Below are 15,496 nucleotides of genomic sequence, written 5' to 3' on the forward strand. Positions count from 1 at the left end.
GAATTATTATTAGGATCTACTCCGAAACAGCGCAGATTCCATGGGATGTCAGGAATCGGACACGTTTCTGATCCGCAGTCAAGGGCTTTGGCACCCATCTTGCAGAAACTCTTTTCATTCCTAACTTGATGGCGATAATGTGCTCAACCCTCTCATAAGAGATGCCCACAAAACTGGCAATATGTCGAGTGGTCAATCGATCGTCTACCAGCCATCACCATGTCATGCACCCATGTAATGTTTTGTTGAATGGTTGCCGTTGAAAACTCTCCAGGACGCGGGTCATCGTCAAGGTTCCGAACCCCGTTGGTTTGGAACTCAAGCTATAGATCATCGGGTAGCAGAGATTTAAATGGATTAGAACGCCCTCTAGATTTTAAAATTTAACGATAAAATGGATAATCGAGACTAAGTCTAATTTGTCCTGTACCTTTGCTACGATAATAAACACTCTACGCTACAACTTCAAACAGTCATAACTTGGCTCAGAATAGGGGGGAATAGACAAATATTAACGTGTGCGCACTGTATCATAAGGTATGTTATTGAGTCAACTGGTGTGGTTTTGATTCCCCGGTTGTACGTGAAAGGGTCGTTTGTACAACCCCGTGGGTTTTCTCCAGGTCCTCCGTTTGAGCCTATAAAACGAATGCTGTTTTTTACGATAAGAAGTTATGTTCGCAGAGTGATAATAGTTTGTTATCAATGTTGGTAGTTTCATAGAAAAACAAAAGATTGTACTAATTAATTATTCTATAGCAACAGCCGTTAGTTCAAAATGAGATATGATTTTTTTTTTAAATTTTGAGATAAATCTGGCTTTTAAATTACAAGAATTACCTTTCATTTCAGTTTTTATTATGTCGTTATAACACCCAAGATATTTCGCACAGATACGGATAACGTTGTAACTATATCAGCTTCAGATGTGACGAAATCACAAACAGTACATTTAATACTGAGTTATGGCGAGAAACCGAAGCAAAAACAAGAACAAAAAATAAAGATAGAAAAAGGTAAAGTTCAGACATATCGACGATCGGTTGACTGCTGAACACCAAATACTAATAGAAAAAAGGTCACAGAAGAATACTTACAACCTTTATTTGGATGTTTTATAAAGTGCTGTGCGGAATGGTCTAGACGGGAGAAATTGCTGTCTGAAAAAAAAAATCAACTTTAATCCGTGCCCCCAAATTTTTATAAGGGGCCTAGCCTTACCGATGACCTACCTATAGTGCCCAACATTTCTTATGCGGGACCTATTGTGATCAATGACCAACCTAGAGTGCCCCACAATACTTAAGCGTGGCCTAGAGTGACCCATTGCCCACCTAGAGTTTCCACTATTTTTATGCATGATCAAAAGTTCCCAACAATTATATGTGTGGCCTAGCCTAAGCCAAAACCTGTCTAAAAAAATGTATGTGTCGCTTAGGCTTTTTCGGTAACTAGTGTTGTTTTTCGGCATTTGTTGATTTCGGTATTTAGGTTCTTTTTCGGATTTTTACGGTATTTTTCGGAGTTGTTTTTTTCGGTATTTTTCAGTTTTTTCGGTATAGAGTACATCCGAAAACAAGGGTGGAAATATTATCCAGTTCTTCCAATCCAAAAGATTCAATATAACTTAATAATAAGCTTGAAAACATGAAAACTCCACGCTTCAAGATTCTGTATCGTACTTAGAAATAATAACTTTCATATTTCAGATGGGGTTCAGCAGACGACTTTTCGCATTCAATCGTCGGATTTGCCGCCCACAGAGTCCATGGTATTTTTTGAAGTTCGTGATGATATAGGTGGACCTAAACAGAGCAAATCCATCCCTGTTGATAGATCTAGTGGCCATATTATGATACAGACAGATAAGCCTATTTATAAACCCAGAGAAACCGGTTAGTGTGTTTTTATACGCCCACATTGAAATGTGGTCGTATATTGTCGTCGCCCCGTCCGTCCGTCCGTCCGTCCGTCCGTCCGGCGTCCACAATTGCTTGTGGACCCTCTAGAGGCTAAAGTAAATATCCGATTGACTTTAAATTTATATACAGTGTTTAAGGCCATGAGACGAAGAAGCCTATTGATTTTCAGCGATTTCCGATAAGTACTGCCAGAGTTATGGCCCTTGATCACTTCAAAAAATCTTGTGGACGCTCTAGAGGCCAAAGTTAATATCCTATTGACTTTAAATTTATACAAAGTGTTTAAGGTCATGAGACGAAGAAGCCTATTGATTTTCAGCGATTTCCGATAATTACTGCCAGAGTTATGGCCCTTGATCACTTCAAAAAATCTTGTGGACGCTCTAGAGGCCAAAGTTAATATCCTATTGACTTTAAATTTATACAAAGTGTTTAAGGTCATGAGACGAAGAAGCCTATTGATTTTCAGCGATTTCCGATAATTACTGCCAGAGTTATGGCCCTTGATCACTTCAAAAAATCTTGTGGACGCTCTAGAGGCCAAAGTTAATATCCTATTGACTTTAAATTTATACACAGTGTTAAGGTCATGAGACGAAGAATCCTATTGATTTTCAAAGATTTCCGATAATTACTGCCAAAGTTATGGCCCTTGATCACTTTGAAAAATCTTGTGGACGCTCTAGAGGCCAAAGTTAATATCCAATTGACTGCAGATTGATACACAGAGTTTAAGATCTTGAAACAAACAAGTATATTGATTTTCAATGAATTTTTATGACTTGGAACAGCTAAATTCATGATACAGTATTAAAAGTTCTGTATACAAAACGTTAGCATGGGGCAGAACTTTATAAAAACCAAACAAATTCTAATGGTTTTCTGAGTTGTTGCTCTTAATAAGATTTTAGTGTATTATAAATGTTTCATTACCGAAAAAAGTAAAAATATGCGACAACTCTTGTTGACTGCCCGGACGATTTAGCTGCTGTGGGCGTATATTTCGTTGCCTGGCAACCTATCTTTACAATTTGTGAATTATTTAAACAGGCATTATGAGAACGACTTGGCTGCTATGGGTGTCTTAAATTCTGTAAGCTTATTTTAGTACCCCAGACCAAGTACCTTATGTTTAACTCATTTAAATCTTTAACCATTTTTGTAACTCTTCATGCCACTATAGTATTTGACATTTGACATTTGACATTTGCTCTATATCACAAATTGTTTTTATTTTGGATTTATTTCAAGGTCAATGTTACAACTTAAATTAGGAAATCCTAAGCAGACGTATAAATTAGTATTTGATTGTTTTGCAGTAAAATATCGTATTTTGGCTGTTAATGAAGATCAAAGTCCAACAACAAGATCTGTAAGAGTTGACATTACAGTAAGTATGTTAATAATAACAAGTACAGGCATGGACCAGGAACCGTGCTGGGCGTCATCACAACTATCTTAGAATAGTGACGTCATATGACAAATCGTAATCCTGTAATTGATGCACAGTTGTCAACTCAAATGAACAAGCATGCTAGGGGACCAGTTTCTGGTCAAATAATAAAATGACATCATCGATAAATTTATTTTATTTTAACGAAATACATTTTAAGCGATCTGGAGCAGGTATATCAAGTATCATAACAGACACCGAGCTATGTTGTGGATTGCATGGGCGGTCAAATCTACTTAGGAGAATATGGTGTTTCCAAAATGTTCAAAACTTGATATTGGTGTCGGGCCCTCAAAAAATATCTTTGAGAAACAATATTTCGGTTCATTTATGGTGAAAAGGGAAATTGCCAGTCCAAAATTGGAGAGGTGGGCGAATGGTTAAAAATATATTACCCATTCTAATACGTCACTAGTGATCATCGCGATTTTCATAATTGTTTCAGAGCCCTAATGGTATCATACTAGACAGAATGACATATCCTGGTGAAGAAGCTTTCAATGGTAAAACTTTCTTTCTTCCAGAAGAAGCTCAACTAGGAGTTTGGAACATATCAGCATCTTTTGTTGGAGACGTGAGTTATTTTTTCCTAATCATTCAGTGAAACAAACCAGGGAATGACAAGTTAATGGAATTAATGAAGTTCGAACATGGAATTGGTATTGGGGTGGGGTGGGGACTCCCTCTGCTTAGCTACATAACAAAATTGTAAAACTGCGCTTTTATGAAAAAAGTGTCACGGCCGTGTTCTTTATCCTTCATTATCAGATGGTGGGATCGGATGACATTCCAAGCGCGAGATAAATAGACATAATGTGATATTACAATTTTAAAATACTTTGCATCCATGAATTGAATCACAATGGAGTTCTATTAATTCATAATAAAACTTGACGTCAAATGCATCATGGATTGTCAACTGTCAAATTTCCTAAACAAGAACCTGCAAAAATTCCTGTATCCGCCACCTGGTATTCCACTAATTCAAATCTCTGAATGTTACTTGAGGGATGTGGAATCTCTTTCAAACATCAATACTGAGGAAGTTCAATTTCTAAAAAGAATATCAGTTCAGAGGCATTAACAATGTGTAACAGTGCTAAGAGAAACAGTTCGGATCTGTTTTTGTTTTTCAGGAAGGAGTTCAACAGACCGTAGAGTTTGAGGTTAAAGAATATGGTATGTAAAGTTTCCTACCGGTATTTGATTTTTATGTACACTTCAAATTCAAACCTGATTATATATTTATGTCATCCACCATATCATCAGTGATTCGTTCACAATTCTTCATATTCTCGAAGCAGTGGCCATGACTATTGGGTCATTAACCCTTGTTTGCTACATGAGAATTCGATTATGAACGATTGTTTTAATTGACTAAGGCGACCATATTAAACAACTTTCTCCGGGAGACAAATAATGTTATTTCTCTGGTTTTAAAAAAAATCGGCAGGACTTATAATAAGTGATATTTTCTGGCTTTTATTGTATCACGCGATCTTCTTGAAATATGCGTATATTGTCCAAGCGTTCTACATGAAATGTGCGTATATTGTCCTAGCGCTTACTTGAAATTTGCGTATATTGTCCAAGCGTTCTTCTTGAAATTTGCTTATATTGTTCACGCGTTCTTCTTGAAATTTGCGCATATCGTCCACGCGTTCTTCTTGAAATGTGCGTATATTGTCCAAGCGATCTTCTTGAAATTTGCGCATATTGTCCAAGCGTTCTTCTTGAAATTTGCGCATATTGTCCACGCGTTCTTCTTGAAATGTGCGTATATTGTCCACGCGTTCTTCTTGAAATTTATGTATATTGTCCACGCGTTCTTCTTGAAATTTGGTTTTTTTTGTCCACGCGTTCTTCTTGAAATGTCCGTCTATTACAACAACTTTGTGACAGCAAGTATCAATGAAATTTTATTATTTTCGTACAGCCCCTTCACACCTACCGAAGACATTGCTACGCGCTTATTACACGCAAAGCTTGGTGAGGTTGCCTTGAAGTGGTGTATGCATGAATAGGGGAAAACCAATCAAATTAATTATGCCGGCAATCGTTTATAAACAACCCGATGACGTAGATACTGCTGAATTCAACTTTCTTTCCATTTCAAACCTAGATACTTTGTCAAATTATTTCCCTCTTTATTTTCAGTTTTACCCACATTTAATGTTGAGATTAAACCAAAGATGACGATTGTGATGAAATCGCTTCATTATATAATAATTAATGTTGAAGCAAAGTAAGATATTAAAGAAACTTCTATTTTTCTTATTAATTTATATTAAATTTAATGATCGTTATTTGAGGCATTTTGAGAGAATTTATATTGAAGTTGATGATCGTGATTAACATTTTTCGGATGTCATTTTTCACGGTCTAATCCTCCTTAAAACGTAAATAGATTCATAACTTATCATTTCGAAAACATAAAAAGAAAAGTTCAACATATATAATATCTCGGCTTGAATTCTGTAGAATTATAAAGATTCTTACCCAAGGTGGAGATATCTTGTTTGTATCGTCTGCAGGGCCCCGAAAGATTTTTTTTACATTTTCAATTCGATATGTATTTGTAAATACCCAAATGAATGCTTTTGACAGACATTGCTTTTAACTGCAAGACTAATTTGGACGGTATGAAGTTTTGAATTCTGAAATTTGCTGATTTCTATCAATAGAGATTATTTTATTTTCTCCAGATATTCTTATGGTAAAGGAGTAGAGGGACATTGTGATCTTCGAATGGGTGTAGTTAATGATGAACATGTAGCATTGTTTAAACTACCCGAAGCAAGTCAGGTCAGACTCTAATTTCCACCCAGACAATTCCATTTCCATTAAGCTTTAGATTTTCGTTTTTATACGCCCACATTGAAATGTGGTAATATATTGTCGTCGCCCCCGTCCGTCCGTCCGTCCGCCCGTCGGTCCGTCCGTGCGTGCGTCGGTCCAGTGTCCACAATTGCTTGTGGACGCTATAGAGGCTAAAGTTAATATCCGATTGACTTTAAATTTATATAAGGTGTTTAAGGCCATGAGACGAAGAAGCCTATTGATTTTCAGCGATTTCCGATGATTACTGCCAGAGTTATGGCCTTGATTACTTCCAAAAATCTTGTGGATGCTCTAGAGGTTACAGTTAATATCCGATTGACTTTAAATTTATACACAGTGTTTAAGGTCATGAGATGAAGATGTCTATTCATTTTCAGTGATTTTCGATATACAGTGTTTGAGGCCATGAGACGAAGAAGCCTATTGATTTTCAGGGATTTACGATAATTACTGCCAGAGTTATTGCCCTTGATCACTTTGAAAAATCTTGTGGACGCTCTAGAGGTTACAGTTAATATCCGATTGACCTAAAATTTATACACAGTGTTTAAGGTCATGAGACGAAGAAGACTATTCATTTTCTGTGATTTTCGATAATTACTGTCAGAGTTATGGCCCTTGATCACTTCAAAAAATCTTGTGGATGCTCTAGAGGCTAAAGTTAATATCCGATATAAATTTATGCACAGTGTTTGGGGTCATGAGACGAAGACTCCTATTGATTTTCAACGATTTCCGATAATTACTGTCAAAGTTATGGCCCTTGATCACTTCAAAAAATCTTGTGACGCTCTAGAGGCTAAAGTTATCATCCGATTGACTTCAGATTGATACACAGAGGTTAAGGTCTTGAGACGAACAAGTATATTGATTTTCAATGAATTTTTATGACTTGAACATCTAAGTCCATGATATTAAAAGTTTCGTATACTAACCGTTAGCATGGTGCAGAAGTTGTTACTCTTAATCAGATTTTAGTGTATTATAAATCTTTCATTACCGAAAAAAGTAAAAATATGCGACCACACTTGTTGACTGCCCGGACGATTTAGCTGCTGTGGGCGTATGTTTCATTGGCTGGCAACCTATCTTTAAACAATTAACAATTATCCAGAGAAAACTTTTACATCGTGTTATTTCATAGATATGGTTTGACAATGCTAAGTAAGAAATTTCTGCTTGTGAAGATATGTTTTAGGTCACATTCATTTCTTGTTGCATTAAAGATGCATTATATATATAGTAGAATAGTTAATTAAAGCTGCTCTTTGGCAATATATAATTGAAATTAAAGATGGCAAAATAAAACTACATTTTTATGCTAACGTTTTCACCGCGATAGCGGCTCTTCAGGCTATCGCGGTGAAAACGTTAGCATAAAAATGTAGTTTTATTTTGCCATCTTTAATTTCAGTTATATATTACCAAAGAGCAGCTTAAATTAACTATTCTACACACACACACATATATATATATATATATATGTGTGTGTGTGTAGAATAGTTAATTTAAGCTGCTCTTTGGTAATATATAATCATCATATAAAAGAATTATATATATATATATATATATATATATATATAATTCTTTTATATGATGATTATAGTATTGCATATTGAGTGAAAACCAAGGCAGAGCTTCTAGATACTGCATTCACGCCTGCTATATTATGTTTTCTATATATTCATAATTATAGTATTGCATATTGAGTGACAACCCACGGCAGAGCTTCTAGGTGGCCTCCCCCGAACGTTCGAAAGATTGTAGCGCTGTAGATGCTATTTTTGACCAATAAAACCTGGACATACCCCCCCCCCCCCTACTGGATTCACGCCTGCTGTATTATGTTTTTTATATATTGTAGACGAAAACATTGTCCAGGAAAGGAAAGACTAGATTCTCTATCAGGACAAAATATCTTGCAAACAGTTCCTTATGGTTTCCAGAACATGGAAAACATCTTTATATTGAAGCTAATGTCACAGAGAAATCAACTGGGACGAAAGTCTCCAAGATTGATACATCTACTGTTTTTGCGACAAATTATTACAACATTGAATTCACTTCTTCTAAAAATACTTTTAAACCCGCAATGCCGTATAGGTTAGAGGTAAACACTTTTGTTAACTTTGTTTGTAAATAATTAGTTTGATACCTTGACTTTTCTTGCTTTTTATACGCCCACACTGAAATGTCGTCGTATTTTGTCGTCGCCCCCGTCCGTCCGTCCGGCGTCCACAATATCTTGTGGACGCTCTAGAGGCTAAAATGAATATCCGATTGACTTTAAATTTATACGCAGTGTTTAAGGTCATGAGACGAAGAAGCCTATTAATCTTCAGCGATTTCCGATAATTACTGCCAGAGTTATGGCCCTTGATCACTTTGATATCTTGTGGACTCTCTAAGGCAAGTGGTTATTGGCGAGATTGTAGGGTAGGGTTAGGTTTATGGTTAGCGTTAAGGTTGAGGTTAGCGCTAGCCCTGTTTACATCTTGTGGCCTTTGGCCAAATCTGCAGTTGGCCTTAATTTGTAGACCTATCCCACTAGGGCGGATCTAAGCTTGAAAATTGGGGTATAAGGGAAATTGAAGCAGGGGACTGAAACGGGTCTGGTGACGTTTCACGAAACTCCTATATTGAAACCTTGCAGGGTTCTACTCGTGTAACTCTAGGTAAGCAATGAATGAATGGATGAAATGTGGTTTAATGGCACGCAATATTGTGCAAATTACAACGGTAAAAATGCGATCTAACACCCTTGAGATGCTTGCACGCAATCAAAAAATGCTTAACAGTCACTAGGTAGAGTTTAATACATAATAATACATGTATAACATAATAAATTCTACCTTAATATGTCAACAAAGAACTATATTTGACATACATTGTAGGAATGTCGTGGGAATAAATTTAGTGACGGGTTTAATTGGGGCCAGGTGGGGGCGTGGAGGGCGGGTATATGATTACAGTTTACAATTTGTCAAAAGGAGCTTGTGAACTGATGAGATTCAACATAGTTCATCCCATTTTAATGAATCTTAGTATGTCCATCAGATTCAAGAATGAAACATGAATTTAGCTTCACCGTTTGTGTTTGAACAAGACATTCCAAATATGAATATAGTTATTGCCCTAGCTTGTGGATACATTGGAATCTATATCATTTACCAGATGGTGATATATTCAAGAGGGTAATCTATCCAAGAGAGTATTCTATTCAAGAGAGTAGCCTATTCCAAGGGGTTCTCAGTTCAGGAGGGTAGTTTTTTAAAAGTGATAAGTATATGATATACTCTCGAATGGCTAAATTATATCAGCCGGGCTGTAATTGAAGAAATTTATTCTTGAAATATATACATAGGTTTAATTTCTTGTCTTGAAAACTAAATGGACATGTTTTGCTATTTTTCAGCTTGATGTTCGAGATATTCTGGGTGGTGCTAAATCTAATTTAAGTGTTTACATCAATGCAACATTCACTGGTAAAACAGAGCAGAAGAACTGTAAGTATACAAAAAGTCTTTCTTAGATTTTTTTTTTATGCACCTATTGCTGTTCATCCATTTGTTCGCCATTCTGTCAGTCCAGTGTATACAATTTGCCTGTGAATGTTCTACCAACTGCATTTATCATCTTTGTGATCTCTATGTGAGTTGTTTACATCGTCTAGACAAAGAAGCCTATTGAATCACATCGATTTGCGATAATAACACCCAGAGTTTTGCCATTCATAACTTGGTAGAATCTTGGGAACGCTCTAACGTCAAGGGTTATCATCTTTATCTATTTGACATTCATATGCTTTATTGTCCCCCGCCTTTCGAAGAAAGCAGGGGACTATTAAAATGGGTTCGTCCGTCTGTCTGTCTGTCTGTCCGTCCGTCCGTCCGTCCGTCTGTCTGTCCGTCACACTTTTTGGGACACAATAACTCTCTTCCTAATTGAGCTAGAATGTTCAAACTTGGTGTATGTGTTTATTAGGTCAATGCCTTGATGGAGTTCGAAGATGAGCATTTTCCGCTTAGGGTAAGCAGAGATAAGCAATTTGATTGGTTGATGCTTTGGGACACGATAACTCTCTTCCTAATTGGGCTAGAATGTTCAAACTTGGTGTATGTGTTGATTAGGTCAATGCCTTGATGGAGTTCGAAGATGAGCATTTTCCGCTTAGGGTAAGCAGAGATAAGCAATTTGATTGGTTGATGCTTTGGGACACGATAACTTTTAATTGAGCTAGAATGTTCAAACTTGGTGTATGTGTTTATTAGGTCAATGCCTTGATGGAGTTCGAAGATGAGCATTTTCCGCTTAGGGTAAGCAGAGATAAGCAATTTGATTGGTTGATACTTTGGGGCACGATAACTCTCTTCCTAATTGAGCTAGAATGTTCAAACTTGGTGTATGTGTTGATTAGGTCAATGCCTTGATGGAGTTCAAAGATGAGCATTTTCCGCTTAGGGTAAGCAGAGATAAGCAATTTGATTGGTTGATGCTTTGGGACACGATAACTTTAGTTCTAATTAAGTGAGATTGATGAAACTTGGTGTATAGTTTCATTACAGTAATACCTTGACTAAGTTTGATAATGAGCATTTTCTGCTAAGGGTAAGCAGAGCGATACGCAATTTGATTGGTCGAGACTTTGGAAAACAATAACTCTCCTACTTTGATTGTCCCCCGCCTTTCGAAGAAAGCAGGGAACTATTAAAATGGGTTCGTCCGTCTGTCTGTTTGTCTGTCTGTCCGTTCCGCTTATTTGTGATAAATTTATATGTGTCCTCTAATTATTTTCCTATTTCGGCGGGGGACATCAGCCTCACTGTTGGCTTGTTCAAATTAGTGATACGAAGACGTCTATAAAATGCGTTAATGCTTCTAGAACTGCATGTGATCCTTGACAGATCTAGAGTTATATGGCCCTTGTTTACCTGTCATGTCGAATTTCGTTTTGTATTTTAGGATTATGCTTATTTTTTTCCCGCTAATTTTCAGTGGAGAATGTTGGCAAGTCCGATTCGAATGGTCGTATATCTCAGATATATCAAATACCAGATTGGTGTCATCATTTACAATTCGTAGTGAGTGAGGTGTGTATATATCTATATGTCTTCTTATCTTTCATATTTTAATTAATATTTAAAGAGGGCAACAGGCCAGATAGTATATTATTACTAATATTAGTATTTTATGGGGGGTTGGATGGCTGAATGGTTAACGTGCGCGCGCTGTATCATAAAGTCTGTCATTGAGTCGACTGGCGTGGTTTCGAATCCCCGGTTGTACGTGACAAGGAGTAGGGTCGCCTGTCCAGCCTCGTGGGTTTTCTCCGGGTCCTCCGGTTTCCTCCCACTGCTAAAGACCCCTATACGCAAGCGAATTATTGAAATAAAATTAAACCATATGTTAGTCCCGAAATGACCTAGTTTGTGTCGAGTGGACGTTAAACCCCATTTCTCTCTCTCTCTCTCTCTCTAGTATTTTATTTACCCAAGTCTCATGATAATGGTGGATTGAAATCATTAGACAATTTGATATCTGTCTTATATTGTGTAATAAGCACTATTTTTATACGCCCACATTGAAATGTGGTCGTATATTGTCGTCGCCCCCGTCCCTCAGTCCGTCGGCCCGGCGTCCACAATTGTTTGTGGACGCTCTAGAGGCCACAGTTAATATCTGATTGACTTTAAATTCATACACAGTGTTTAAGGTCTTGAGACGAAGAAGCCTATTGATTTTCAGCGATTTCTGATTATTACTGCCAGAGTTATGGACCTTGATCACTTTAAAAAATCTCGTGGACGCTCTAGAGGCCTAAGTTAATATCCGATTAATTTATACACAGAGTTTAAGGTCATGAGACGAAGAAGCCTATTGATTTTCAGCGATTTCGGATAATTACTGCCAGAGTTATGGCCCTTGATCACTTTTAAAAATCTTGTGGACGCTCTATAGGCCAAAGTTAATATCCGATTGACTTTAAATTTATACCCGGCGTGGTTCTCCCTTGTCAGTGATGCAGGACGGAGGGCCTGACAAGGAAAGCTGTCTAGTCGTTCGGATGGGACGAAAAACCGAGGTCCCGTGTACACATTGGCGTGCACGTAAAAGATCCCTTGGCAGTTGGAATTCGATATAAGAGTAGGCCGTAGTGCCGCTGTCGGGGCAAAATTTCCCTCATAGCACACTGTATGGCGTATGCCCGTCTTCATTAGCCCAGGTTAGGAGCAGAACAGTAGGACGTTAAACCCCATTTCATTTCATTTCATTTCATTTAAATTTATACACAGTGTATAAGGCCATGAGACGAAGAATCCTATTGATTTTCAACAATATCCGATAATTACTGCCAGAGTTATGGCCCTTGATCGCTTTGAAAAATCTTGTGGACGCTCTAGAGGCCAAAGTTAATATCCGATTGACTTTAAATTTATACACAATGTTTAACTGCCAAACTTATGGCCCTTGGCGCTCTAAAGGCTAAAGTTATCATCCGATTGACAGATTTTAAGATCTTGAGACAACAAGTATATTGATTTTCAATGAATTTTTATGTCTTGAACAGCTTTATCCATGATATTAAAAGTTTTGTATACAAAACGTTAGCATGGGGGAGAACTTTATAAAAACAAACAAATTCTAATGGTTTTCTGATAATTACTTCATGAGTTGTTGCTCTTAATCAGATTTTAGTGTATTATAAATGTTTCATTACCGAAAAAAAGTAAAAATATGCAACAACTCTTGTTGACTGCCCGGACGATTTTGCTGTTGTGGGCGTATGTTTCGTTGCCTGGCAACCTATCTTTTAATTTGTTTATACCTACCCACTTTGAAAGGTGATCATATATTGCAATGATGCCCGTCTATTCGACTGCCGGCTACAATGTATTGTGAACACTCTACAGAATACATTTATTATCCGATTACTGACTCGGTGGAACTTAGATAATTTCTAAAAAATTTGTTCAATTCTTATAGAGTTATGGTCCTTGTTTAAAATCTTGTTAACATCCAATCTACTTCAAAAATTTATCCACAAATTTCAGCAATTTCTAACAGTGTCCTTAGGTATATTTGAGAACCTTGTCAACTCGACAGTGATATTTTACAATGTAGAAATCGTTTTTTTTTTTATTTACTTAAAAATTTACAACGTGACAACCTTTGTAGATCGCTTGGGTGACTTAGCTGTTGTGGGTATAGGCTTCGTTTCCTGACATCCATCTTTTACCCTTGCTTAATCGCATTTAACCATGTCGAATACCAGAATGCTTACTGGACTTACGTATATTATTAATACATTGTTTCTGTATTATTTCTGTTTTTAAAATTATCGCTTTATAATATCATTTTAAAGGTGCATTATACGAGAGCAAAATCTGCCAATTGCAGATCTTTATTTTGGCTTCTAATGTTATATAAACTATTATTTAAACATTTATTAACTCTCTAGTCCACCGGATCGCTCCGATCTTAAATAGATTAGAACGCTTCGGCAATTTAATGATAATAAACAATCAATGCCACATTTTCACAGAATAAAGTAATTTGAAAGAAATTTTCAATATATTCATTTTTCATTATCTTTATATATTGCCGTCGCCCCCGTCCGTCCGTCTGTCGGTCCGTCCGTCCATCGTCCACAATTTCTTGTGAACGCTCTAACGCCAAAAGTTATCATCCAATTGTTTTAAAATTGATATATTTTGTTTACATTAGTGAGATGAAGACGCCTATTTAATTTCAATAATTTCCGTTTATTACGTCTAGAGTTATGGCCCCTGTTTCACTTTGTTGAACCTTGTGAACGCTCTAATGCCAAAAGTTAACATACGATCTTTGTGAAATTTATATGCAATATTTAAGTTAGTGAAACGAAGAAGCCTATTAAATTTCAACAATTTCTGTTTATTATGTCTAGAGTTATGGCCCTTGTTTCACTTTATTGAACCTTGTGAACGCTCTAACGCCAAAAGTTATCATCCGATCTTTCTGAACCCTATATGCATTATTTAGATTACTGAAACGAAGAAGCCTATTGAATTTCAGCAATTTCCGTTTGATACGTCTAGAGTTATGCCCCTTGTTTCACTTTATCTTTATTGATCCTTGTGAACGCTCTAACGTCAAAAGTTATCATCCGATCTTTCTGAAATTTATATGCATTATTTAGATTACTGAAACGAAGAAGCCTATTGAATTTCAGCAATTTCCGTTTAATACGTCTAGAGTTATGCCCCTTGTTTCACTTTATTGATCCTTGTGAACGCTCTAACGTCAAAAGTTATCAACCGATCTTTCTGAAATTTATATGCATTATTTAGATTACTGAAACGAAGAAGCCTATTAAATTTCTAACGTCAAACGTCAAAAGTTATAATTCGATCTCTCTGAAAATTATATGCATTATTTAAATTAGTGAGACAAAGAAACCTATTGAATTTCAGCAATTTCCGTTTATTACGTCTAGAGTTATGACCCTTGTTTCATTTTATTGAACCTTGTGAACGCTCCAACACCAAAAGTTATCACCCAATCTTTGTGAAATTTATATGCATTATTAAGATTAGTAAAACGAAGAAGCCTATTGAATTTTAACAATTTCCGTTTATAATGTCTGGAGTTATGGCCCTTGTTTCACTTTATTGATCCTTGTGAACGCCCTAACGCCAAAAGTTATGACCCAATCTTTGTGAAATTTATATGCATGATTTAAATTAGTGAAACGAAAAAGCCTATTGAGTTTGAGCAATTTACAATAATTACTTCTAGAGTTATTGCCCTTGTTTGACTTTGTTAAACCTTGTTAATGCTCGATTGATGAAAGTTATCATCCGATATATATGAAATTTTTATGCATCATTTAAATTTTTGAAACAGGTCTATTGAATTTCAGCAATTTCCGTCAATAATTTCTAGAGTTATGGCGATTGTGAACGTTTGAATGACAAAAGTGATCATGTGATCTGTATGAAATTTATATGCATTATTTAAATTAGTAAAACGAAAAAGCCTGTCAAATTTCAACAATTTCTGTAAATTACTTCCAGAGTTGAGACCCTTGTTTCAGTTTGTAGAACCTGGTAAACCCTCAAACGACAAAATTTATAATCTGAGCTGATTATTGCCTACAAAGGAATAAATATGCGACAACCCTTTTCGCCCGCACGGACGATTTAGCTGCTGTGGGCGTATGTTTTGTTGCCTGGCAACCTATCTTTCACTTTGTTAAACCTTGTTAATGCTCGATTGATAAAAGTTATCATCCGATATA

General features: G+C 36.4%; 1 protein-coding gene across 1 annotated transcript in view; it reads left to right on the plus strand.

Moving 5' to 3' along the window:
* The window catches only part of LOC126830642 (complement C3), a 66,374-nt gene that overhangs the window by 1,668 nt on the left and 49,210 nt on the right, over positions 1-15,496 (plus strand). The window contains exons 2-11 of the mRNA XM_050561043.2: positions 853-1,016; positions 1,710-1,895; positions 3,242-3,312; positions 3,821-3,949; positions 4,512-4,554; positions 5,533-5,620; positions 6,081-6,180; positions 8,081-8,326; positions 9,632-9,722; positions 11,212-11,306. Of these exons, the coding sequence (XP_050417000.1) occupies positions 853-1,016; positions 1,710-1,895; positions 3,242-3,312; positions 3,821-3,949; positions 4,512-4,554; positions 5,533-5,620; positions 6,081-6,180; positions 8,081-8,326; positions 9,632-9,722; positions 11,212-11,306 (1,213 nt within the window). The remainder of the gene's footprint in view (positions 1-852; positions 1,017-1,709; positions 1,896-3,241; positions 3,313-3,820; positions 3,950-4,511; positions 4,555-5,532; positions 5,621-6,080; positions 6,181-8,080; positions 8,327-9,631; positions 9,723-11,211; positions 11,307-15,496) is intronic.

This window comes from Patella vulgata, chromosome 8 (assembly GCF_932274485.2).
Source record: "Patella vulgata chromosome 8, xgPatVulg1.2, whole genome shotgun sequence".
In the NCBI taxonomy this organism is placed as follows: Eukaryota; Metazoa; Mollusca; class Gastropoda; family Patellidae; genus Patella; species Patella vulgata.